The following is a 27302-nucleotide window of genomic DNA, read 5'->3' as shown; positions in this document are numbered from 1 at the left end:
AATATAAAAGTGATAAAATAGGAGAGAGAAAATAATAAAAGTGATAAAGTAGGAGAGAAAAGGTAATAATTATTACCAAAATGGAAACATGTCAAGATTCGCGGGACGGCCCAAAAAAGAAAACGTGTCAAGATTCGTGGGACGGAAGGAGTATATAAAAGATGAGTTTTTCCTTCCATGTTTCTCACTCTCTTCTTTTACTAAGTTTTTCACTATTTTTTCTCTCTATTTTTTTTCTTTATTTTTTTCTAAATATTATCAAATTTAATTCATAAAAAAACACTTAATATACTACTCCATCCGTCCCATTATTAATGACACATATTCCATGTCACGGTGTCCCAAGTTAAATGATTCATTTCTATTTTTGATAATAATTTTACACTACAAATGACATGGGCCCACATACATTTACAGACTTTTAGATTACAAATCACACAAGTCCACATATTTTGTACACACTTTTACATCATAATCTTACTTTTCTTAATCTATGTGCCGAAAAGCTATGTGCCATAAATAATGGGACGAAAATAGTACATCTTAAATTTAAGTTCGTGAAAAGATCTTTAATATGGTATAAAAAATCATAAAAAATGAAGTTAAAATGAATAAATTATGAAAAAAATTAAAATTAAAAATAATTTATATTTTCTCTCTTCATTAACATTTTACAACTTTTTATTTATATTTGTGTATGAAAATATTAATTTATTTATTATGATGTTTAGTACTCTATAATAATAATAATGATGATGATAATAAGAATGTGTAATGTCACTTTTCATTATCAAATAATTTAAATTTATTTAATAACTATAATTATCATTATATATTATACAAAGTTGAAATATACGCTTCAAATTCAAGATTTTATTGAGTAATTGACGTGAATTATTTTATTTTATTTTATTATTAAAATATATTTTAATTTTATTTGATATTTTATTATTTAAACATATTATTTAATTTTGATGTTTGTCGTACATTGCACGAATGGACGTTATACTTGAAATAGAAGTGAAAGAATGCAGACTCTAAATAAATATATAAATAAAAGAACAGAAACCTAATCAAACAAAGATAAATTACGAAGCACTACTATTTGTAATTTCTAATGCATGAGTTAACAGAAAAAAAAAATGTATATTTTCTATCTAATTAGTATGTTTGAGTAAACATAATTAAAATATTTTTTGTGTTTTCGAATGGGAGCAAGTGTGTATTAATGACTTCCAATCCTTTTCTTTTGTCTTCATTCTCGAACAATCGAAGCAACCACGACTGGATAATATCACAAACACGTAGAGCAAATCCAACCAAAACTCAAATCTATGGCTTCAATTCAGCCATAACTCTACTTACATTTCTCATATTCTACCATTTTCCTTCTGCAAAAGATCCTTTTCCGACTCCCTTTAAACCCTATAAACTTCATCGCATCGCAGCAACCAATCAGCTCAACAATTTCAATGGCGTCGCCATTAACTAACCCTACCTTCTTCGGCACCCAAATCTTCATCTCCGCCCCAACTCCTAAAACAGTCCCACGAAAATTCATCGTCCCAAAATCAGTTCTCGATTCCAACAAATCGAGGAATCTCACGAATCAAGCGGCTGTCGCAGCTCTACTCTTCTCTTCCTTCACTCCGCAGGCGCTAGCGCTGGAAGTCTCTCCGCCGCCTGCTCCCACGCCGCAGGTAATTGAGGTTGAGGCCCAGAAGCCCGGTCCGTCGTCGCCATTCGGTCAAAATTTGATCTTGAACGCACCCAAGCCTCAGGCCCAGCCCGCCTCCGACCTCCCAGATGGTTCCCAATGGCGGTACAGCGAGTTCCTGAACGCGGTGAAGAAGGGGAAGGTGGAGAGAGTTAGGTTTAGTAAAGACGGAAGCACCCTTCAGCTGACCGCCGTGGACGGCCGGAGGGCCAGCGTGGTCGTGCCCAACGACCCTGATTTGATCGACATTTTGGCGATGAACGGCGTCGATATTTCTGTTTCCGAGGGCGATTCTGGAAATGGGCTCTTCAATTTTATTGGGAATTTGCTGTTTCCAATCATTGCTTTTGCAGGGCTTTTCTTCCTATTCAGACGGGCCCAGGGAGGGCCCGGAGGGCCCGGTGGGCTCGGCGGCCCGATGGATTTCGGGCGGTCGAAGTCCAAGTTTCAGGAGGTTCCCGAGACCGGTGTGACATTTGCTGATGTTGCAGGGGCTGATCAAGCCAAATTGGAGCTGCAAGAAGTGGTTGATTTCTTGAAAAACCCTGATAAATACACTGCATTGGGTGCAAAGATCCCAAAAGGTTGCCTTTTGGTGGGCCCACCCGGCACGGGGAAGACCCTCCTGGCGAGGGCGGTGTCCGGGGAGGCCGGAGTGCCCTTCTTCTCGTGCGCTGCCTCAGAGTTTGTGGAGCTGTTTGTGGGCGTGGGAGCTTCGAGGGTCAGGGATTTGTTTGAGAAGGCTAAGGCGAAAGCTCCTTGCATTGTGTTCATTGATGAGATTGATGCTGTGGGGAGGCAGAGAGGGGCAGGGCTTGGTGGTGGGAATGACGAGAGGGAGCAGACCATTAACCAGCTCTTGACTGAGATGGATGGATTCACTGGGAATTCCGGTGTTATCGTACTGGCTGCAACGAACAGGCCGGATGTTCTTGATTCCGCGCTGTTGAGGCCGGGGAGGTTTGATCGACAGGTCACTGTGGACAGACCTGATGTTGCTGGCAGAGTCAAGATTCTTCAGGTCTGTGACTGAACTCTCTTTTAGGTTTACAGCTCTGCATTTAGGGTTTTGTTTACTATAAATTGTGTAGCGATCTTTAATTGATACTATAACGAGTGTTTGTAGTAGTTTGTGAATGCTATGATGTAGATTTTCTTGAGGGTTATGTATTGATTAGAGTTGATTTCTAACAGTATTTTGGAATGCTATGACATGTAGATTTTCTTGAGGCATTGGTTAGAGTAAATTTCTAACAGTAGTTTGTGAATGCTGTGATGTAGATTTTCTTGAGGTTTATGTATTGATTAGAGTTGATTTCTAACATTTGGGTTGTGTCTGATCCAATACTCCTCAAACATGTAGTAACTGGTAGCAGATTTTCTGAGTTTTATTGGTCATGTGAGCAAAAGAGACGGTTGTGCATAGTCTTATTGGGATCATTTTTCTTGAAATTAGGTGCATTCCAGAGGAAAGGCGCTTGCGAAGGATGTGGACTTTGATAAGATAGCAAGGAGGACACCGGGTTTCACTGGAGCTGATTTGCAGAACTTGATGAACGAAGCAGCCATTCTTGCAGCACGTCGTGACCTCAAGGAGATAAGCAAGGATGAGATATCAGATGCTCTGGAGAGGATCATTGCTGGACCTGAGAAGAAGAATGCCGTCGTATCTGATGAGAAGAAAAGGCTGGTGGCTTATCATGGTATGAAAGCATATTGGGGATTCGTCTTTTGCCTGTGATGTTACTTCTATTGGTTACTTAACTGCAACTGTCTTTGTGTTTATGTTTGTAGAGGCTGGGCATGCTTTGGTTGGTGCCCTGATGCCGGAATATGATCCTGTCGCAAAGATCTCCATCATTCCTCGTGGTCAGGCTGGTGGACTCACCTTCTTCGCACCAAGTGAAGAAAGACTTGAATCGGGGTTGTACAGTCGAAGCTACCTAGAAAATCAGATGGCGGTTGCTTTGGGTGGAAGGTCAGTTTTTCATTCCGAGTCCTTGGAAAAATCTATGTTTAAGTTTGATGTATAAGGTGATCATAAACTGTTTTGGATTATAAAATATTTGAATTTAAATACATTTGAGGTGGTTTCATATTTGATGATAAGATGTCGACAGCTCCTCCGAAATGCAGAGATGATATGATATTTTCATGCAGTATGCTTGAATTGGATGTTCTATAGGTTGTAATCATTCTCAAGAGCTTATCTACATATGGTTTCAATCCTTTGGCGCGATTGCGATCCATAATCAAAGAATTTGTTTAATCTGGCATTGTAGATGATATAAATCTGTGCTTGATTAGTACAAGCTAATATGAGATTTCAATTCTCGAGGCACAGAAAAGAACATCAACTCAACTAATTAGTGTTGAGATGTCAAGAAACCATTATAGATTTCTTTTTTACCGCTTGATCTTAAGTTGTTCGTTTCCTTGTTTCTCTTTTGTCTTACAGAGTTGCAGAAGAGGTTATCTTTGGACAAGACAACGTGACAACGGGGGCATCCAACGACTTCATGCAAGTTTCTAGGGTCGCAAGGCAAATGGTCGAGCGATTTGGGTTCAGCAAAAAAATTGGACAAATAGCCATTGGCGGACCCGGTGGAAATCCCTTCCTCGGACAATCGGTACCTCCTATTCTTGCAACACTTCTTTGTAGGGATGTTTATTGGGCCAACCCTATCGGATTATCATGCTAATTGGTTTGAGTTAGAAATTTTCAGTCATAATCCTCATTTTTTCTTGGTCTAATTGGACAAACACGTCGGTTTCATGCTTGATTGACATCTCTAGGGCCAGTCTATTCGGGCCAACCCATCAGTTTTGGGCTGAATTAACGCCCCTTTAGTTTTTGGTATTACATTGGTTCTTGATGATTGAAACACATGGTGTTTAACTACAGATGACAACCCAGAAAGACTACTCGATGGCGACTGCAGACATTGTAGATGCAGAGGTGAGAGAGCTCGTGGACAAAGCGTACATAAGAGCGAAGCAGATAATCTCGACCCACATCGACATCCTTCACAAGCTGGCGCAGTTGCTAATGGAGAAAGAAACTGTGGATGGGGAAGAGTTCATGAGCCTCTTCATCGATGGTAAGGCCGAGCTGTTTGTGGCATGATTCGGTCTTTTCCCATTTGAGATTTGTATATTTAGGTCTACATATTAACATTTGTAAAATTATACATATTTGAGTAAGAAATGAATACACTTACTTGCATTTAGCCAAACTGAACTCGTATGCATTAACTCTCTTATAGCAAATGGGGTTGGTTCATTACGGAGCACTTGAGATCCTCTATCTGCACTTTATCTTGTCCACTTGTTTTCGTATCGTGGCGAAAAGAAATAGATCAAGTCAATTGGGACGGAGCCAATATTTTTTAAGAAAATAACATACCCTTTTTGTAATAGTAATTATTTCTAATGGTTCGACCTGAATCGGATCTTGCTAGGCTAGATTCAAATCCAATTTTTTGTTTCGTAAGTCCAGATCAAATACATTAGGTTTATAAAATAAGATTTATGTTTAAATTATTTAGAGCCACGGATCAACGGACAACGGATTTGGACCCTAGTTTATCTTTTTCCTCTTTCAAAATGATGTAAAAAAACATCCAAATGTAGATCATTATTACACCATAAAAATCATTACCATTATTTAGATTTTAGAGTAAGTCATAACGTTAAAATATTAAAACTATTCAAGTGCCAACATTACACGTCTCCCATATTAATTAAAAACCAATTACTCTTTGATACAGCTTGCTTACTTAAATTACTATAATTATGATGTGTGAATAATTGAAGTCCCGTTTATTTAATTATAAAGTCAGAAAGAGAATTACTAATTGGTTATATGCTCAAGTATTTTTATATTACTAAACATGCATCACACTAAATTTTAGTAAATTGAAACAATCACACTCGACCATTAATTTTATAACTTTCAATATATACATTACTTGTTATCTACAATTACAAATAGACAATAATTGGTGGCATATCCCATGGTCCACGATGAAAAAAAGATTTTATTGAGATATCTTCTTCGTTACCATCCTCAAACATTCAAACTGTGACAACTTTGACAGTTAAACTATACCTTATCAACTATTATTATTAATAGGGTTAAGGTGCGGAACTCCTGAAATAGACACTCCTAGAGCGTTGACCTCCTCATTCTCGACCTTGGTGCAAAAATCTCTCCCATAGTCTAGATAGAATAAGAGTGCATTTAAACTCATAGTGATAACGGTTGTTTGACGCCGTTTCTTTTATTTATTTATTTATTTTGAAGTGGGTCCCACGTCATTTTCTTCATCGGCTTTACCAGAATCTCGAAGCTCAGCTTCTGCCCCTCCGCGTCGAATCTCTGAGATTCCACCTCGGACCAAACTCCGATGATTGCCATCTTCTTTGGATCCTCCAAGATCATCGGTGTTCCCTTGTCGGCGTACGCGTGCGCGATGTATCTTGTTATGGCCCTCGATTCTACGGTACTCCAACCAATTAGATTATACAAAATGAAAATCAATTTTTATTTTGAGAAAATGACGAATTGAAGAATCTTTACCGAAGAGCTTGAGATCGCCGTCTGCAATAAAATTAAGACACATACTCGTCAGACTAGAGAGAGAGAGAGTTGACGATCTTAATTAGGTGGAGTAAGGGCTCCTTCTTGTGCTGGCAGGTTGATAAATTCACCTGCATCAGTTATTGATTACTGCTAATTGCAGTGAGATAATTGAGCACAAATAATTGGCAATGCTAAAACAAATGTATGTTGCATATACAGTAGAATTATACACATATCTATTTACCTGATTCCAGATCATGTAGCGAAGATTAGCACCGTTTGATATTTCTCCGATGGGGAGATTAGATCCATGTCGAAACCGCTACCGACCGCCGAACTCAATTCGACAACATCACCTTTCTGCAGCCCGCAAAGGAGCTCCGCCGTGAAGCCGGCGATGGGTTTTACCAAAAATTCGAACACGCCGCTGGAGGCGGTTATCAACGGAGGCGACGAGATGGCGAGGACCATAGGTCTGACGCGGCGGTCCTAGAGGCGATTTTTTTATTTAAAGAAAACGGCGTCAAGCAACCATTATCACTATGAGTTTAAATGCACCCTTATTTTGGACTATGAAGGAGGTTTTTGCACCAAGGTCAAAATGGGGAGTCAACGCTCTAGGGGTGTCCACTTCAGGGGTAGATCCGCATCTTAACCCTTATTAATATAAAAAAAAGATTATTATTAATATTATTATATCATTTAACTATTATTCACGTGATACCCACTACTTAAGAACTCATTTTAAATTTATAAAATATTCAAGTAATCAAATACTCCCTCCGTCCATGATTTAATGCCCTATTTGGGTGTAGGCACGAAAACTAAGAAAGCTGAAAAATGTGATGTGGATGAAATATAAGGGTAGTTGACTAAAGTGATAAAGATAGTTGACTAAAGTGATAAAGGTGTTGTGAGTGGGTTCACTAGTGATAAAGTGTAGTAAATATAGAATATAAAAATGATAAAGTAGTTTTAAGGTGGGTCCATGAGTGGCAAAGGGTAGTAAATATAGGAAAAGAAGAAGAGTAAAAGGATACAAAAAGCAGAATAGGGCATTAAATTGTGGACAGATTTTTAAAGGCAAGTAGAGCATTAAATTGTGGACGGAGGGAGTATTATAGTTATCGGACACCTATCCATAAACACTACTCCTTGTGACCCGATAAAGGTGATAGTTGGATTTGAGTAAAGATTGAGTCTCACACCTTTTGTAAATAGTGGGAGAAAAAATTTGTGGGGTCATTTTCAAATAAGAATAGGCCACAATTTTCAGAGACATCACTACAAAAAAACGTCGAAATACCTGCGGAAATTACTGGCGGCACAACGACGGCAAACAAGGCGACCCACCTTTTTTAATTTACCGGCGGCATTGTCGCCACCAGTATTTATCAAATAATTTAATTTTAGTTTAATTTTAATTGGCATTATATATTACCGGCGGCGTGTTGCCGCCACTATTTGTTGAATTAAAATCCCGCCCTTCCCTTCCCAGATCCCCTTTTCACGCAAAACACCCCCCCCCTCTCTGCTCCCTGCCGCACCCCCACCCCCAGCCGCTGCCGCCGTCGAGCCACCGCCGCCAGCCAGCCACCCCTGCAGGTCCTCTTTCTCTTTCACTTTCACATCTCATTTTCTCTCTTTATTGTCTCAGTTCGACGACGCCGCTGCCGCCACCGCTCCGCCGCCAACCACTACCGTACGCTCTCGTTCTCCCTATTTTATTTGTTTATTAATCAATTTGGTTATAATATAATTAATGTCAATTAGATTAATTTTAATTAATTTATAATATGTGAAGTATGATTAATTTTAATTAGTTAGATTAATTTTAAATTTGTTTTTACTATTATTTTTTTAAAATCTAATTAATGTAAATTAGATTAATTTTAAATTTGTTTTTACTATTATTTTGTTAGAATCTAATTAATGTTAATTAAATTAAAGTTTGATTAATTATAAAGCATGATTAGTTCTAAGTATGAATTTGTTAGAGATTTATTTATGTTAGATAAATTTGTTAAATTAAGTATGATTAATTGAATTTTAAGTATGCTAGTATATGTTTATGATGAAATGATATGTTATTATATGATCTTCTCCCTTTGGGATAGAAATTGATTATTTTTAAGGATCTTCTCCCAACAAATGATTGTTTTTAATTTAATTACTTTGTTTTTTATGGCTTTATATGTATTGTATTGTTTCGACAATGGGGGGCCGGGTAGACCTAGTATAGGCTTAGTAAATTAGGACCACTATAATCACTATAGCTGCTGGTAGAGTCGAACACTTGGTAGTTAGGATAGTGGGGTTATGTTGTCGAAATTTCGTTTAATTCAAGTAATTTATGATCTTTTATTTATTTTTTTCAATTAGAATTTGCAAGAATGAGTGATAATCGTATGTGGATGTACGCGAGATACAATGATCGTTCTGTATTTGAAACGGGGTTTGAGAGTTTCCTTGAGTATGCGATAAATCAAACGGTGTACACAGATGGAGAAGATAACATTAGGTGCCCGTGTAAGAAGTGTAAGAATGCAGCCTTTTTATCTGTACCTACAGTCAGAGAACATGTTAGTAGGCGTGGATTTGTCCTCAATTACACAACCTGAGTTTATCACGGGGAAGCACCGATGTATATGCCGACAGAACATGCTGGACCTAGTAATTACCAAGTAATGGATGAGGATGATGGGTCATACAATAACCACGAAAGGATGGTGCATGATCATGCTGGACCTAGTAATTACAAAGATCTTCCAAATCTGGAGGAGCTGCCCAATCCTGACGCTCAACAGATTTATGATATGTTGAACGCAGCCGATAATCCATTGTACCCATCCTGTGACACTTACTCACAATTATCTTGGATGACTCAATTCATGAGCATAAAGGCTGAAAACCACATGTCAGAGAGATGCTACAATCAGTTGTCGTTGATGTTTAAAACGGCTTTACCGAAAGATAACAACTGTCCAGAAGACTTCTATAGTACGAAGAGAAATCTGCGTGATTTAGGTTTGCCGATAGAGAAGATCGATTGTTGTGTTAATAATTGTATGCTGTATTGGGGGGACGATAGTGAGTTGCACAATTGTAACTTCTGCGGCGAGTCACGATATAAGGAGACACGGTGTGCATCTGGAAGATTGCGAAAGAAACATGTTCCCACTAAACAGATGCACTACTTTCCTTTGACGCTCCGACTGCAGAGGTTGTTTGCATCTGCAGCAACAACCGAGAATATGCATTGGCATGCGACTTCAACAGACGATGGGGTTATGCGCCACCCGACAGACTTTCCGGCATGGAAACACTTGAATTCAGTTTATCTTGAATTCGCTCAAGAGACCAGAAATGTGAGATTATGCCTCTCTACAGATGGTTTTGCCCCATTTGCACAATCAGGACGTCAATATTCGTCTTGGCCGATAATTGTTACACCATATAACTTGCCTCCGTGGTTGTGCATGAAAGAACAATTCATGTTCCTCACAGTTTTCGTGCCTGGGCCATCTAACCCAAAGATGAAGTTGGACGTATTCTTGCAGCCACTGATACAAGAGTTGAAATATTTTTGGGATGTAGGTGTGAACACTTACGACGTATCTGTGAAGCAAAATTATTCTCTCACGGAAAGATGAGAAAATAGATGTAAGTGTTTAAGTTTAATCAAATATTAATACATAGTGAAATGTATTTATTTTTCTAACAATTATGCATTGTTATGTATGAATTAGGCGGAGTTTCGTCGCATTGTTGTTGAGACAGGACAAGAGGACCGACTCGATGAGGTATACTTCGAGGTCGTACACCCCGACAAGTCACGACTCTATGGCACTGAAAGTGCCGGTCGGAGCTAGGTTAGTAGGGGGTCTACTCACAGCACTGGCGCTTCTGGAATGTCTTAGCAGCTGTATGAGACACGGATCTCCACGCTGGAGGAGCGGCTGCAGAAGGCTGAGGAGGACATGGATTCTGAACGAGCGAAACGTCAAGCCCTCCTTGAGCGGATGGCTATGATGGAGCAGTATATGAGGCAGACGGGTCAGCTACCTCCATCCCCTACTCATGATGACGATGATGATAATGATTAGGTCTATGATCCCTGGTCCATCGTCTTGACTTTTATATATTTATATTTTGTTGAACTAGTTATTTCATGCATGTTTTGAAATAACATTACACTTGACACTTTGTTTTATACATTTATGTTTTATTAAACTATTTATTTCATGTTTAGAAACAACATTGCATTTAATTAACATATCCAAATGAATTCAAAATACTATCCAATTACCAAATTAAAATACTTATGATGTATAAACTAGATTGACAGCATATTCTAATGTTATGAATGTATATGATATTGTATATTGAAGTAGACTTTAAATGAATTAATAGCTACTAGATATATCAATAATACGAGTGTTCTGTACTGGTGACCACTCGAAAAGAACTTCAAGGTTAAGCGTGCTTGACTTAAAGCACAACTAAGATGGGTGACCGACTGGGAAGTTCGTCTAACTTATGCAATACTGTATAAATATGAAATAAATTGTGGATATACAATAAAATAAATTAAATAAAAAAAATAAATTCTAAAATATTACCGACGACAAAACGCAACCGCGTCGATAATAACCCGGCATAGATCGGCGAGATCGCCACCGCCGTCCGGTCAACATTACTGGCGGCGGTGGCGCCGCAAGTAATTAGCGGCGGCGTTTACCGTCGGTAATTCTCCGACGATTCTCCGCCTTTTAACGGCGACATTACCGCTGACGCGGCCACCAGTGATTGCTCGCCGTCGGTAATTGAATTAGCGACGAGGACGTTATCGGCGGCAAGTCGCCGGCGGTAATGCCGCCGGTAATGTATTTCCCGGCCGCCGTGTCCCTATTACCGACGGGAAATGCCGCCGGTAATAGGCCTTTTTTTTGTAGTGCATCCCGACATGACAATAAATAATGTGACAATTTTTAGGGACGTAAATAACATGTAAAAATAATGGAAATCTAAAAATTAAGTGTAAGTTCAAAACTATACAGTCTAACTTTAATATATATGCTGTATCCGAAAAATATTCTAAATCATCAAAATTAATAAATATATTGATGTGATATTTTAATTTCTCAAATCTTCCGTGGACTTTGTCATATAATTAATCCTTTCTGAATATACATTTTAAAATGAAAAATTACAAATGAACATTTGATTTCAGTGATTATGTTGTTTATGTGAAGCAACCATTTTTCTATGTTTCTATAAATACATCAGAATTTAGTGCATTCAAAAAACCCGAAATATTGTTTCCCAAAAAAGAAAAAAAAATGGAACGTGAAATAAAAATAATCTCAAGCGCAAACGTGAAGCCATCATCTCCGACGCCTCGAAATCTCCGACACTACAAGTTTTCGATGCTGGACCAGATTTTCCCGCCAACGGCTCTTGCCTTGGCCCTCTATTACCCAAACACGACGCAAATCAACGATCCAGATTCGTTTGCTTCTCAAATAATGCAGCAGCTGACCCGATCGCTATCCGTGATTTTGACCCGGTTCTACCCGCTGGCCGGGAGAGCGAGCGGAGAGGGTGAATTCATCGACTGCAACGACGCCGGCGTTCCCTTCACGGTCGCTCGATTCAGCGGCCACGAGCTGTCGGAGCATCTGGCGGATCCCCGCCCCGATCTCCTGCTGCCGTGCGGTACCGATTGGGGTACTGACCCCGGCCCTGATTCCGCCGTCGCGCTGATACAAGTCAACTGCTTTGACTGCGGCGGCGTAGCGATCGGGGCGGTGTTCTGGCACAAGGTGGTCGATGCGTCGACGGTGTCGGCGATTCTTCGGTCGTGGGGTGCGGCGGCGCGTGGGAGCAAGGAGCCGGTTTGCCCTAACTACATCGCGCAGTATATGTTTCCGCAGAAGGAGGAGATGCCGGTGCCGCTTGGTTCCACCACTGATATCGCCAAGACCGGGAAGTCAGTCGTCAGAAGGTAAGCAGGCTCGCCTATGCATAAGCATGATGCGAGTGTTTAATAATCATAATGTTAATTTTAATTTTCTACCTACATTTATTATTCTTAATTTTATTTATTTGATACAGTATTTTCTAATTATCTATTTAATCAATAAACACAAACTGACCTCCTAAATTTACTGAATCATGTTCATATAATTAATTTGGAATTATCAGAATCATGATCATTAATTATTGTATATCTTCAGTTTTTACAATTATTTAACTTTTCGTTGGTTATTGTAACATTATTGATTTTTAGTTTAGTTTATATTAGTGTAAAACACAAAATTAATGTATACTTCGTCCGTCTTAGAGGGTGTTTGCCGAAGCTTATAAGTTCCTCAAAACAACTTATAAGCTGTTTAGGAGCTCCTCTAAAATGTTTGGCAAAATAAGTTCCCAAACAGCTTATAAGCTCCAATAGCTTATAAGCTCCCCCAAAAATAAGTTCCTTTACCCCAATTTATTTTTTTATAATCTCATATGCAACAATCATTTTACAAATATTTTTCAACTATAATTTATTATTTTCATTATATATCATTCAAATTCATTTTTCTTTGATTTTCTCTCTCTAGTTTATAAGTTCAATTATCCAAACACTTTGACAACTTATAAGCTCTTAAAAATTACATCTTATAAGCTCTTGAGATATCTTATAAGCTCTTTAAAATAAGCTTAGCCAAACACCCTCTTAGTAATATAGGTTTTTTTTTTAATCCAAATATTTAATTTTGATGAGGGGAGTATTATATATTTAATTATATTTATATATAGAGTATTGTCAACTATAATTTTTTTTAAAAAGTAGAAATCCTAAATAAAAAGAATAGAAAATTAAAAGATGATAATAAAAAAACTTAGGAACTCAAAGAAATTGAAGTGCATGTGGATATGTAAAACTGTAAAAGGATAGTCTGTAGTAAAAAAAATCTAGAAAGTTAATTACAAATATATGTAAAAAATTGCTGGGTTGAATGATTAATTGACTATTCATTACTCTCTCTGTCCACTAATTTATAGCCTAGGAGGTAAAATACAAGTTTTAAGAAAAAATGTATTTTTATTAGTTGAGTGGAGAAAGAGACCATAATTTATTAAAGTCAATGCAATTAGGCCACAATTTATTAAAAGGACTCACAATTTTGATTAAAATATGAATATAAACTTACCCAAAATAGATAAGACATAAATTGGTGGATGGACCAAAAAGGCAAGTAGGCCATAAATTAGTGGATGTAGGGAGTATTATTCATTGTTAAGTATTTAACGATAAAGTAGCATAAATACGAGAAAGACACGTCAACCATTAACTTCGTTATTTAATTAGATGGATCCAAATAACTAAAAAGTTAGAGACTTCGTCATTTAGATGGATCAAAATAACCAAAATGTTAGAGTTAGTCTTTTATGAGATCGAGTATATAAGTGAGATGAATTTGACCCAATCTGAGTGGAGGGTGCAGCCGTGCAGGGCTATGAGGGGCAGGCGCGGGGTTGTGAGGGGGCGGGCTTGGGCAGAACAGTCGGGGTGTGGGCGCGAGCCCGGAGCTAAGTGTGTACTTATTTTGGTCAAACAATTATTATTGTAAATAAAAATAATTATTAATATAAAAAATGTAATATTTTTGAAATATTACTTTTCATCACAACAATAATTGCTTTAAGTTATCTTACCTAGACCCGCGATCCGCGCCTAGATTTGCCCCGACCCACACCAAACCCGCATCCTAACCCTGATTCGACCCGTTTCACCCATATACTCGATCTATAGGAGAATTTGTGAAAAAAAGTATAGTTCAATACTCGAGGTAATGACATCTGAAGAGAAATATCAGTACGCGTACTACTTTTACTATTGAAGTTCGCCCCAAACTGATTTAATACTTATGCAACCTTATTTTATCTCGTGAAAATTCGATACATTGTTATTCTCAATCATTCAGTGATTCAACATCTTCAATATTTAAGCGCAAGCTAATATGAAATCGCAATATCTCCAACAGATATATATTTGACACGTCAGCAATATCATCACTGAGATCGAAATTATCCAGTGTGAAACTCCCCTCGCGGGTTGAAGTAGTGTCAGCCCTGCTCTGGAAATGTTTCATGTCTGCATCTCTGGTAAATGGTAAATCCACATCCTTACTCGCACAAACCTTGGACCTCCGCCGCCGAGCCCAGCCGCCGTTTCCCCCAGAATGCTTTGGCAATTTCCTGGCGCTGGCGCCGGCGACGAGCACCAACGACGAAAACGCCGAGTTAGGAGATCTAGTAAAAAAAATGAGGGACTCTATAACCAAAATCGACGACGACTACATCAACAGAATGCGCGGCGATGAGGGGTTGATGGGCTATTACGAGAATCTCCGACTGATGTGGACGGAATATTCTCAAGAAGTCGACATTTTGCCCATTTCGAGCGTATGTGGTCATGGTGTTTACGACATTGATTTCGGATGGGGCAAGCCGGTGTGGTCTAGTAGATGCGAGACTAGCAATATTGATTCAGAGATGGGATTGGTTTGGAACAGGATTTGGTTGACCGACACTAGATTTGGAGATGGAATAGAAGCTTGGGTGATTCTTGAAGATAAATATATGTCGGTGTTCGATCAAGTTGAGGAGTTGAGAGCTATTGCTTCTGTTGATCCTAGTCCCACTTTGTATCTAAGATCACGATTTTAAGGATTTTTTCTTCTTCTATTGATTGTTCAATTCAACTTCAATTTGTTTTGTTAATTTTTATGTAAGTTAAGGATGTTTCGTGTGTTTTATCAATTGTGTTTTTACTTTCAAAAGTATGTCACTTTGGTTGGACACGATGTTTAATAAAATGTTTGGTGATTTTTAGATTTTTATGTAATGGAGAAAGGTCGTCTCACCATTGTTTTAAATGAGTGGTTGAAATTGAATAAGTGATAGTCTTTTTTGTAAATAATGAAATTAAAGACTAAAAGCTAATCAAGAATATAAAATAAAAAAAATTAAATAAGTGTAAAATCAAAAAAAAATATTCTAAATAATCAAAATTAATAAGAACTGTATTGATGTGATATTTTAACTTCTCAAAATTTTACGTGGACTTTCATGTAATCTTTCTGAATAGATTTTAAAATGAAAAATTATAAACAAATGAACATTTGATTTCCGAGATTATGTTCTTTTATGTGAAGCAATCATTTTTCTTTTTTTCTTTTTGAAAAATTGAAGCAACCATTTTCTAGTAATAAAATATGTTTTCTATAAATTCATCAGAATTTGGTGCATTAAAAAAACCCAAAATATTGTTTCCCCAAAAAAATAAAAAAAATAAAAAATGGAACGTGAAATAATCTCAAGTGCAAACGTGAAGCCATGCATCTTCTCCGACCACTACAAAAAAATGTCTGAATACCGGCGAAATTACCGGCGGCGAAATTCCCGTCGGTAATTACCGGCGGCCCAACGACGGCAAAACAAGGCGGGTCATTTTTTTTTGTTTACCGGCGGCATTGTCGCCGCCTCTAATTACCGAGCGTCTCGCCGCCGGTATTTATAAAATAATTTAATTTAACTTTAAATTTAAATACAATGCATATTACCGGCGGCATTGCCGTCGGTAAAATGCCGCCGCTAATCGTTAAATTAAATACGGCTCCAGATCCCCTTTTCACGCAGACTTGCCCTCAAACCCTCCCCCCTCCCTGTCGCGCCTCCCCCCCAGTCGCCACCTCGCCGAACCTCAGCCGCCGCCGCCGGCCAGCCACCCCTGCAGGTATTATTTCTCTCTCTTTCTCTTTATCTCTCACTTTCACATCTCATTTAATTTATTTCTTTAACATTTTAGTTCAAAGGTTTTTTTTGTAGTGGACGCCTCGAAATCTCCGATGCTACAAGTTTTCTATGCTGGACCAGATTTTCCTACCAATAGCTCTTCCTTTCGCCCTCTATTACCCGAACACGACGCAAATCAACGATCCAGATTCGTTCATTTCTCAAACATTGCAGCAACTGACCCGATCGCTATCCGTGATTTTGACCCGGTTCTATCCGCTGGCAGAGAGAGCTAGCAAAGAGGGCGAATTCATCGACTGCAATGACGACGGTGTTCCCTTCACCGTCGCCCGATTCAAAGGCCATGAGCTTTCAGAGCATCTGGCGGATCCCCGCCCCGATCTCCTGCTGTCGTGCGATACCGATTGGGGCACTGACCCCGACCCTAATTCCGTCATCGCGCTGATACAAGTCAACTGCTTTGACTGCAGCGACGTCGCGATCGGGGTGGCTTTTTGGCACAAGGTGGTCGATGCGTCAACAGTGTCGGCGATTCGTCGGTCGTGGGGTGCGGTGGCGCGTGGGGGTAAGAAGCCGGTTGATAGAAGTATTTCACACAATTACTGTAATACCTATAATGATAATCCAAGAATATTTTGACCAAAATCACTAACTTGTAGCCATAGTTGAAGATCGGTTGACATAGTATGATCTTCTAGGAATACAATATTACTTTTGCTTTTGTAGTCTCTATGGGAATAAGATTACAGAAAGAATATTCGTTTCTTGGGGACCAGACCCCTATTTATAACTTCTCAAGTTATCAATATTTATTATTTGGTCCCTCAACAGATAATAAATATAACATTTAATATATACATAATATAATAGTATTCATTTACATTATATATATATATATATATATATATGGGGTGGGCTAGAATAAAAATACTCTTAAGTGTATAAAATATAAACGTTTCTTAATGTACGAATTTTATGTAGAACACGTATGAATTTATCCAACAGAGTTACGAATTGCGAAAAATAAATTTTTGTTACCTTCAGGATTCGAACTCAAGACCACGAATTCATCTAACAGGGTTTGTAGATCTTGATGATCTAAGGGCTGAAAATCATTTATATTTTATACACTTAAGAGTGTTTTTAATATTTGTCCACTAATTGGATTAATTAAGGATCTAATCCAACAATCTCCCACTTGGACAATATATATAATATAATAAATGTACAACTTTATGAGCTCTTAATATGCTATTATAAAATGTATATTTTTTTTAAAATCACGTTGATGAGGAGTAATATGTGCAGAGTAGAGGAATGATCTTTACCAGAGGAACGGATGTCGTCAGAGAAATGACCTTCGTCAGAAAGGACACTCTTGCCAGATGAATGGCTCTCACCAGGGGAATGGCTTTCGCCAGAGGAATGGCTTTCGCCAGAGAAGTCATCAAAGCATAGAAGGGCGATATGTCCATATGCCAGAGCAGAGGAATCGCCCGCTTATGGACGATTTTACCACTATGCCCTCGACCACGCGGGGAGCATGTTTTGGCGATGAAATTACTATTTTACCCCTAGCGTGTAATCTATAAATACACATGCACACGCACTCTGTAAACGACGTTCTCAATACTTTTCAATACTATTGCAATTTACTCTTGTGCTCTCAGCAATTTAGCAATTCTCTCTCACTTTTCCGATCAAACACTAGGTATAATTCACGATTCAACGACAATTCACCGATTAACTATATACATATAGGATCAAAGCAGTTTTGGTCATAAAAATCATGACTAAATTCATCAATGGTCACATATACAAATACAGTTAAATGACATAGATCAATGGCCGTCAAATGAAAATAATATGCAATGTTAACCAAACATGTACATTTTCGAGGTCACAAATAGAGTGAAATACTGAATACTTTATTTATGCAGAAAATACTTAAATACATAAGAATCTGAATCCAATATAAAACAAATGGAATACAAACTCCCACTAAACCATGATATCATCAAATGATACAACACTCATACGAGCAACATGCTCATGAAAGACCTTGGGTGGTAAGCCTTTTGTGAACGGATCCGCAATCATGGAGTTTGTCCCAATATGCTCTATAGATATTTGTTTATTTTGCACCCTTTCTTTAACAACAAGGAACTTTATGTCGATGTGTTTTGATTTTGACGAGCTCTTGTTGTTGTTGGAATATTGTCGCAGAATAGCTTGAGTGGTCTTTCAACATTCTCCAAAATGCACAGCCCAGTGACAAAATTTCGCAACCATATTCCATGGTTTGATGCCTCATAGCATGCTACAAACTCTGCTTTCATGGTTGAAGAAGCTACTAATGTCTGTTTGACACTTTTCCAAGATATAGCTCCTCCAGCGAATCGATAAACATAGCCTGATGTAGATTTTTGACTATCTTGGCACCCAGCAAAATCAGAATCCGAATATCCTACGACCTCCAAATTATCTAATTTTCTATATGTGAGCATGTAATATTTTGTTCTCTGAAGATACCTTAAAACCCTTTTGGCTGATTTCCAATGTTCCATACCAGGGTTGCTTAAATATCTTCCTAACATCCCAACAATGTACGAAATATCCGGACGCGTACATAGTTAAGCATACATAAGACTTCCAACTACTGATGCATATGGAATCTTCTACATTTCTTGAATTTCAAGGTTACCTTTTGAGCATTGTTTTACACTAAACTTGTCTCCTTTAGAAATAGAGGTATCACCCAGTTTACAATCTTGCATGTCGAGCCTTTTGAGTAGTTTATTGATATAGCTCTTTTGTAATAATCCGAGAATGCCTCGAGAACGATCTCGATGTATCTCAATACCCAAAATAAAAGAGGCGTCTCCAAGATCTTTCATATCAAATTTCTTTGATAGAAATCTCTTGGTTTCATGCAATAAGCCCATATCATTAGTGGCAAGCAATATGTCATCGACATATAGAACCAGAAATATACACGTATTTCCACTGAACTTGTGATATACACAATCATCAGCAATGTTCATATCAAAATCAAATGAGATAATCACCTGATGAAATTTGTGGTACCATTGACGAGAAGCTTGTTTGAGTCCATAGATAGATTTCTCTAATTTGCAAACCATTTGCTATGGGTTTCCCATCTCATAGTGTCCTGGTTGCCACATATAAATCTTTTCTGTCTCCATTGAGGAACACGGTCTTAACATCCATCTGATGTAACTCAAGATCAAGATAAGAAACAAGCGTCATAATTATCCTAAAAGAGTATTTCGATGAAACATGAGAGAAAGTCTCAGTAAAATCGATGCCTTCTTTGCGAGTATAGCCTTTGGCTGCAAGACGTGCCCTATACCTCTCCACATTACCATTTGCATCCCTTTTGATTTTAAATAGCCATTTACGACCAATTGGTTTGACACCTTCAAGTAATGGGACAATTTTCCACACAGTATTGTATTGCATAGCCTCATACTCTTCTTTCATGGCATTATTCCAATTTTGAGAGTTAGGACTTTTCAAGGCTTGATGAGAGTTGATTGGATCATCTTCCATCATTCCATTATCCTCATGTTCAAGAAGAAATACTATATAATCATCCAAAATTGCATTTCTCATTTCTCTCTGGATCTCCTTAATGAGGTTGTTGAGGTTGTACTCATGCTATAAAAAATACTCTCTCCGTCCACGAAAGAACTTCATAGAAGGGAGTGACACGAGTTTTAAGAAAAAAAAATTATTGAGTGTATTGAAATTGGAGAAAAGGTTGTTGAGTGTATTGAGAGTGGTGAAAATGTGTTATAAAATGTTGGGAGTTATGAAAAAATGAAAAGTAAATAATTATAAGTGGTGAGATCTAGTCCAAAAATAGGTATGAAGTTTTTTTGTGGACGTCCCAAAAAGGAAAGATATGTAGTTCTTTCGTGGACGGATGGAGTAATTGATATCTTGAGCAAATAAATATAAAGATTAGATATATAAATTATATTTAAGTGAATAAAAAACTTCTACATATAAAGAGGCATGATTTCAAGTTCTAACTGCAATTTTTTTTTTTATGTATAATACTCTCTCCATCAACAATAAAACTTCTTAAGAAGGAATGCTATGGGTTGAAGACGAAGTTGTTTAGTTAATTAGGAGTGGTGAATGAGATATTATTAGTTGTGAGATATTGTTAAAAAATAGGAAGGATAATTTTTTTGTGAATGTCCCGTAAAGAAATTTAGGAAGTTTTATATTGCATGAAGACTGAAGAGTATAAATTATGATAGTATAGTATAGATATCATAATAATAAACTGATAGGAAATAGATTAGTAATTTTCTCTGCATATGATTTTTTAATTTAGTAATGTCAATAAAAACCCATTACTCGTTGATACATGTTACTTGGTTACTTGGATTACTAAGTTAATTATGAATAAATAATTATGCAATTAGAAAGAGGATTGATTACTTTTTAGGGTGCGTTTATTTTGATGAAAAATGAGAGAAAAAGTATATTTTCATCTATTTTTCATCATTTTCACATATTTATTATGATTGCAAATTTTCTTCGGGCAAGGTGGAATATTTTCCCGAGCAACTCATTTTCACTTATTTTCTCTTTAGTGTTGGATAATATTATCCCAAGGTAGCAGTGTGAAAGTATTTTTCAATATTTTCTCATCTTTTTAACTCTAGTAAACATATGAGGGTGCGCGCGTTTACTTTGATGGACAAATTTATCCATTGAAAAACATGGATAACAAAAATTTATGCCTTTAAATGTCTCATTTCTTTTTCCATATTTTACACAAAAGAAAAGTTCACCATTTTTCATTTCTTATTTTCACTTCAAGAATTGATAATATTATCCCTCTATTTTTTGTGTGATAATATTATCCATTCTTAAATTGAAAAAAAGAAAGGGTTTCTGACTAAAAAAAAAAGTGAAAAAAAGAAAGAAAAAATTGTGAACTTCTCTTTTGTGTAAAATGTGAGAAAAGAAATGAGACATTTAAAGGCATAAATTTTTGTTATCAATCTTTTTCCATTGACAAATTTATTTATCAGCACCTTGATAGAAAAAAGAGAAAAATATAATATTTTTTCATCTTTTATTATCCATCATTTTCCAATGAAAATTTTACAATCAAACTAAACGCACCCTAATGCTTCAATGTTAATAATTGTTATACTACTAAACATGCATCACACTAAACTATATGTAATTAGAAAATAATCACAGGCTCTAAGCAAATTAAAACCTTATACTTTAATTTATAGATTACTTGTTAGCTGTAATTCGACAATAGTTTTTTTTTTTTTTTTTGAAGAGAATTCGACAATAGTTGGTGGCACATATATCCCGTTATCCACGCCGAAACAAGATTTTCTTGAGAGATCTTCATTACCATCATCAGATTCATGACTTATTTTTATTATTTTCTATTTTGTTGAGGCAAACTTAAGCACTTATTTATACGAAAACTCAATAGTTAAATAAAATACGCATCATTATATATTGTCTACGATTGTGAAGCAACCATTTTTTGTAATAAAAAGGGTTACTATACAGGTTTTAACATAAGCATTTAATAAGTGCATTCAAGATACTCTAAATACTCTCCCTCAATTAAAAAAAAAATCCTAAATAATTCTAGAAAAATTAGACAAAAATAAGAAAATGGAACGCGAAATAATCTCAAGCGCAAACGTGAAACCCTCTTCTCCGACGCCTCAAAATCTCCGACGCTACAATTTTTCGATGCTGGACCAGATTTTCCCGCCAATGCCTGTTCCCGTCATCTTCTACTTCCCAAATACAGCGCAAATCAACGATCCAGATTCATTAATTTCTCAAATTACGCAGCGGCTGACCCGATCGCTATCCGTGATTTTGTCCCGGTTCTACCCGTTGGCCGGGAGAGCGAGCGGAGAGAGCGACTTCATCGACTGCAACGACGCCGGCGTTCCCTTCGCCGTCGCCAGATTCAGAGGCCACGAGCTGTCGGAGCTTCTGACGGATCCCCGCCCCGATCTCCTGCTGCCGTGCGGTGTCGATTGGGACGGTAAGGCCGGCCCTGATTCCGGCGCCGTCGCGCTGGTACAAGTGAACTGTTTCGAGTGCGGCGGCTTTGCGATCGGAGTGGTTTTCTGGAACAAGGTGGTCGACGGACCGACGGTTGTGGCGGTTCTTCGGTCGTGGGGTGCGGCGGCGCGTGGGGGTAAGGAGGCGGTCTGCCCGAACTACATGGCGCAGCATATGTTTCCGCATAAAGAGCATATGCCGGCGCAGCTTGGTTCCACCGCGGATATCATCAAAACTGGAAAATCCATCGTCAGAAGGTAACAGACTCTTTGTTAAATCTGTAGAAATAAATAAAAACATTTTTAATCTTTGTTTCCCCAATTTGAATATCTCGACTCCAACAGGTATGTATTTTACACCTCCGCAATATCATCACTCAAATCTAAAGTATCCGACGTGGAACAGCCCTCGTCAGTTGAAGTCGTGTCAGCCATAATTTGGAAGTGCTTCATGTATGCATCTCTCGCAAACGGTAAATCCACTTCCTTCATCACACAAACCTTGGACCTCCGCCGTCGAGCCCAGCCGCCGTTCCCCCCGGAATGGTTCGGCAATTTCCAAGCGCTGGCACCGGCGACAAGCCGCAACGACCAAAACGTGGCCCTGGGAGCACTTGTTAGAAAAATAAGGGACTCCACAAACAAGATCAACGACGATTACATCAATAGGATGCGCGGCGACGGAGGCCTGATGGGCTACTACAAGAATCTCCGGCTAGCGTGGATCCAATATTCTCAAGAATTCGACATTTTGCCCATCTCAAGTGTGTGTGGTCTTGATGTTTACGATGTTGATTTCGGATGGGGGAAGCCGGTGTGGTTTAGTAAATGCGACACTAGCAATGATTCGGAGATGGGGTCGGTTTGGAATAGGGTTTGGTTGATAGACACTAGAAATGGAGACGGAATAGAAGCTTGGGTGATTCTCGAAGATGAATATATGTCGGTGTTTGATCAAGTTCAAGAGTTGAGAACTCTTGCTTCTGTTGATCCTAATCCACTTCATATATGAGATTTGTTTTAATTGTTGATGATTTTAGGGATCTTGTTTTCTTCGGGTTTAATGAAAATAAAAGAAGTGTATTATTTTTAACAATACTATGATCAAATATTACTAGTATCATTACTCAATTCAATTCTTTTTTTTTTGAGAGGGAAGACGTGCGATTTTATTACTCAACATCGTTGATTACAATATCCCTTAACCAACGAGGGTAATCTTTCTCCCACACTTTCCTATTCTCGATACTACGCGCAAACTGCACCAAAGCGTGTGCAACCTTATTAGCCATGTCGACTCATCGGAATGCCAACAAAGCAAAGGCGTCCGAGAGAAGTTGGATAGAACAATAGTATGCCTTGTGATGTTGCATTAACAACTTGTGTTTTGACCTTATAGAATGCCGTCAAAACGAGGACGACCAAGAGGAGGGGGCAGGATTCCCCGAAATGAAGGAAGAGGCCCAGAAACAGGGCCAGAACCAGAAATAGTTCAACCACCTGTTCAGCCAGAACGACGGATTGAAGAATTATTCTTGCGACAGAACCCACCTACCTTCAACGGGACAGGAGACCCGGCAGAAGCTGAAACTTGGGTTCGCGCTATTGAGCGCATTTTCAACTTCCTGCGTTGCACCGACCAAGAGCGCCTGACTTGTATGTCCTTTCAGTTGACTGGGTCAGCTGATTTCTGGTGGGAAGCACGGATGAAAACGATGACAGCAGAGCAGTTAGAAAACCTGACTTGGGAACAATTCAAAGCCGGTATATATGACAAGTATATACCCAAGAGCTACCGCAAGAAGAAGGAAGCTGAATTTTACAATCTAAAACAAGGGAAGATGTCGGTAACTCAATACGACAGGATGTTCTGCGATATGTCTAGATATGCGCCGGAACAAGTTGACACAGATGAAAAGATGGCTGAAAAGTTTTGTGCCGGTTTGAGGCACGAAATTAGGATGGCTTTGGCAAGCCACGGAGGATTGTCTTACACTGAGTCGCTCAGCCGAGCGTTAGACATTGAGGCAGCCATGCCAGGAGAAAGACTTGCAATTGTACCTGCGCCAACACCTCCACATGATCAAAGTTATAATCAGAATTTCAAAGGAAAGAGGAGATGGGACAACAGTAACCCGAACCAAGGCGAGAAGAGGCCATGGCAGGGATGGGTCTTCCAGTCACAGGGCTATGGAGGCCAGAGTGCACCGAAACAGATGGGAAATAACCAACAGAGAGCCCCACATTGCCCCAAATGTAACAAAAATCATGTGGGAATCTGTAAGGCCGGCAGTGATAGTTGCTATATCTGTAACCAGAAGGGGCACTATGCAAACCGGTGCCCGAATAAGCAACATGGAACGGGTTCAAGACCAAAACCACCTATCCAGGCTCCGCATCTGCGAGCAATCCAAGCTTTGCCCCAACCATACCCAAGGCAGCAACCACAGTAACAGCAGCGACAACAGAAACAACATGAAAAGCCTCGTCATGCTAGAGCCTATGCTATGAGGCAGAAGCAGCCCGAGAACAACCAGGGAAACTTGGCAGGTATGGGCATGCTACTCAATACTCTTGTTGTACTCCTATTTGATACGGGCGCATCGCATACTTTCATTTCAAGTACATGTGTCGACACCTTAAGACTTAAAATGGAAAGAGCTGACCAGGAGTTGAGTATATCATCACCAATAGGAGGGATGACGACAGTAGATCATGTGTGCTTGAACCTAGAACTGAACATAGGGTCACTCAAGATTGTAGTGAACAACTCGTATGTTATACCGATGGGAGGTGTGGACATAATCCTAGGAATGGACTGGTTAGCCGAGAACTATGCCACCATCCTTTGTAATGAAAGACGAATATCGTTTCGACCCCTAGGAAGAGAGCCTTCAAATTTCCATGGAATTAGCATGGGGAGAAGAAAGATGATCATCTCCGCTCTACAAGCAACGAGAATGATGAAGAAAAGACACCCAGCCTACCTCGTGTATTTACACAGAGAACTTGGAGCTGAGAAGAGCATAGACGATGTAGCAATCGTGCGGGAATTTCCAGATGTATTTCCAGAAATCTTACCTGGACCACCACCGGACAGACAAATCGAGTTTACCATTGATTTGGAGCCCGGGGCAGCTCCCATTTCAAAGGCACCGTACCTGATGGCTCCTAAAGAGTTGGAAGAACTCAAGATACAACTGCAAGAACTTTTGGAACTTGGATTCATTAGGCCAAGTATATCACCTTGGGGTGCACCCGTACTTTTCGTGAAGAAAAAGGATGGCACATTGCGAATGTGCATAGATTATAGAGAACTGAACAAAGTGACACTCAAGAACAAATATCCTTTACCAAGGATAGATGACCTCTTCGACCAGCTCAAGGGAGCAAGCGTGTTCTCGAAGATTGATTTGCGGTCTGGTTATCACCAGCTGAAGATTCGACCAGAAGACGTACCTAAGACGGCGTTTCGAACCAGGTATGGCCACTACGAATTTGTAGTTGTGCCATTCGAGCTAACCAACGCGCCAGCCGTGTTCATGAACCTCATGAATCGAGTGTTCCATCCGTACTTAGACAAATTTATCTTGGTATTCATAGATAACATCCTGATCTACTCGAAGAACGAGAAAGACCATGAGGAACATCTGAGAATTGTCCTAGAAACGTTGAGGACGGAGCACCTTTATGCCAAATTCAGCAAGTGCGAGTTTTGGCTCAGTGAAGTCACTTTTTAGGACATATTGTGTCATCAGAAGGAATTAAAGTGGACCCTGAGAAAGTGCAAGCGGTGCGCGAATGGAGATCGCCTACTAACCTTAATGAGATAAGAAGTTTATTAGGATTGGCAGGTTACTATCGGAGGTTTATGGAAGGATTTTCCAAAATTGCAAGGCCAATGACGCAACTACTCAGGAAGGGAATAAAATTTTCTTGGACAGAGGAGTGCGAAAAGAGCTTCCAAGAACTCAAGGAAAAGTTGACTACGGCACCAGTGTTAGCCGTCCCAACAGCTGATAAGGAATACGTGATTTACACAGACGCGTCCAAAAATGGACTTGGCTGCGTGCTGATGCAAGAAGGAAGAGTGATAGCATATGCGTCACGACAGCTTAGGCCACATGAACTGAATTACCCGACTCATGATCTGGAGTTAGCTGCAGTGGTGCACGCACTAAAGATTTGGAGACACCACCTATATGGAGTTAGGTGCGAGATATTCACAGACCACAAAAGCTTGAAATATTTTTTCGAGCAAAAGGACCTCAACATGAGACAGAGGAGATGGCTCGAACTAGTGAAGGATTATGACTGCGGTATTAACTACCACCCGGGTAAGGCCAATGTAGTAGCTGATGCATTGAGCCGTAAAACTCAATCTAGGTTGGGATGCCTCGTCACCCAAAAGAATGAGCTCATCAAAGAGTTTGGAAAAATGAGCATAGAAGTGGTTAAACCACCAGGGACGATAGCAAGCGTTGTTGCAACGATACCTAGCTTGAGAAAGATGATTGTAGAAGCACAAAGAAAAGACGAGAAAATGGAGAACTACGGGAAGCAGTAAGGAAAGGAGGAGTCAAGAATTATCAAGAAACATCAGATAATGCTATCCTCTTTGAGGGAATGATATGCATCCCCCACGATGATGAGCTTAAGGATAAAATCATGAGTGAGGCTCACGATACCCTTATACTGCCCACCCCGGGAGTACTAAGATGTATCAAGATCTAAAGAAGCATTTTTGGTGGAAAGGCATGAAAAGAGACATAGCATCCTTTGTAGAGAGATGCCTAGCTTGCCAATAAGTGAAGGCCCTACACCAAAGACCATATGGAAAGCTACAACCATTGGAAATCCCAGAATGGAAGTGGGAGCACATAGCAATGGATTTTGTGACCAATTTGCCCAAAACAAAGAGAGGAAACACTGCCATTTGGGTAATAGTGGATCGACTCACAAAATGTGCTCATTTTATACCGATACCGATCACACACGGGTCAGACAAGCTAGCTCAGTTGTATGTTCGAGAGATTGTGCGCTTACATGGCGTGCCTGTATCGATCACTTCAGACTGAGACTCAAAATTTACTTC

General features: G+C 39.0%; 4 protein-coding genes across 4 annotated transcripts in view; 3 read left to right on the top strand and 1 right to left on the bottom strand.

Annotated features, from left to right (window-relative positions):
- The window catches only part of LOC130992384 (T-complex protein 1 subunit beta-like), a 629300-nt gene that overhangs the window by 52649 nt on the left and 549349 nt on the right, over positions 1-27302 (bottom strand). The window lies entirely within an intron of this gene.
- LOC130992225 (ATP-dependent zinc metalloprotease FTSH, chloroplastic-like) lies at positions 1230-5010 on the top strand. The gene is made up of 5 exons (XM_057916777.1): positions 1230-2738; positions 3174-3420; positions 3512-3695; positions 4176-4347; positions 4623-5010. Exons 1-5 carry the CDS (start codon positions 1473-1475, stop codon positions 4842-4844), a joined length of 2091 nt encoding a protein of 696 aa, XP_057772760.1. The 5' UTR covers positions 1230-1472; the 3' UTR covers positions 4845-5010.
- On the top strand, positions 11549-15131 carry LOC130992590 (stemmadenine O-acetyltransferase-like). Its single transcript, XM_057917288.1, has 2 exons — positions 11549-12309; positions 14342-15131. The coding sequence occupies exons 1-2, from the start codon at positions 11645-11647 to the stop codon at positions 15024-15026; spliced, it is 1350 nt and encodes a 449-aa protein (XP_057773271.1). The 5' UTR covers positions 11549-11644; the 3' UTR covers positions 15027-15131.
- LOC130992637 (stemmadenine O-acetyltransferase-like) lies at positions 21655-23343 on the top strand. The gene is made up of 2 exons (XM_057917361.1): positions 21655-22465; positions 22553-23343. The coding sequence occupies exons 1-2, from the start codon at positions 21804-21806 to the stop codon at positions 23217-23219; spliced, it is 1329 nt and encodes a 442-aa protein (XP_057773344.1). The 5' UTR covers positions 21655-21803; the 3' UTR covers positions 23220-23343.

The sequence above is a fragment of the Salvia miltiorrhiza genome, chromosome 1, assembly GCF_028751815.1.
Source record: "Salvia miltiorrhiza cultivar Shanhuang (shh) chromosome 1, IMPLAD_Smil_shh, whole genome shotgun sequence".
In the NCBI taxonomy this organism is placed as follows: domain Eukaryota; kingdom Viridiplantae; phylum Streptophyta; class Magnoliopsida; order Lamiales; family Lamiaceae; genus Salvia; species Salvia miltiorrhiza.
The sequence above is the reverse complement of the archived record's forward strand: the minus strand, read 5'-3'. Positions and strand labels throughout refer to the sequence as shown.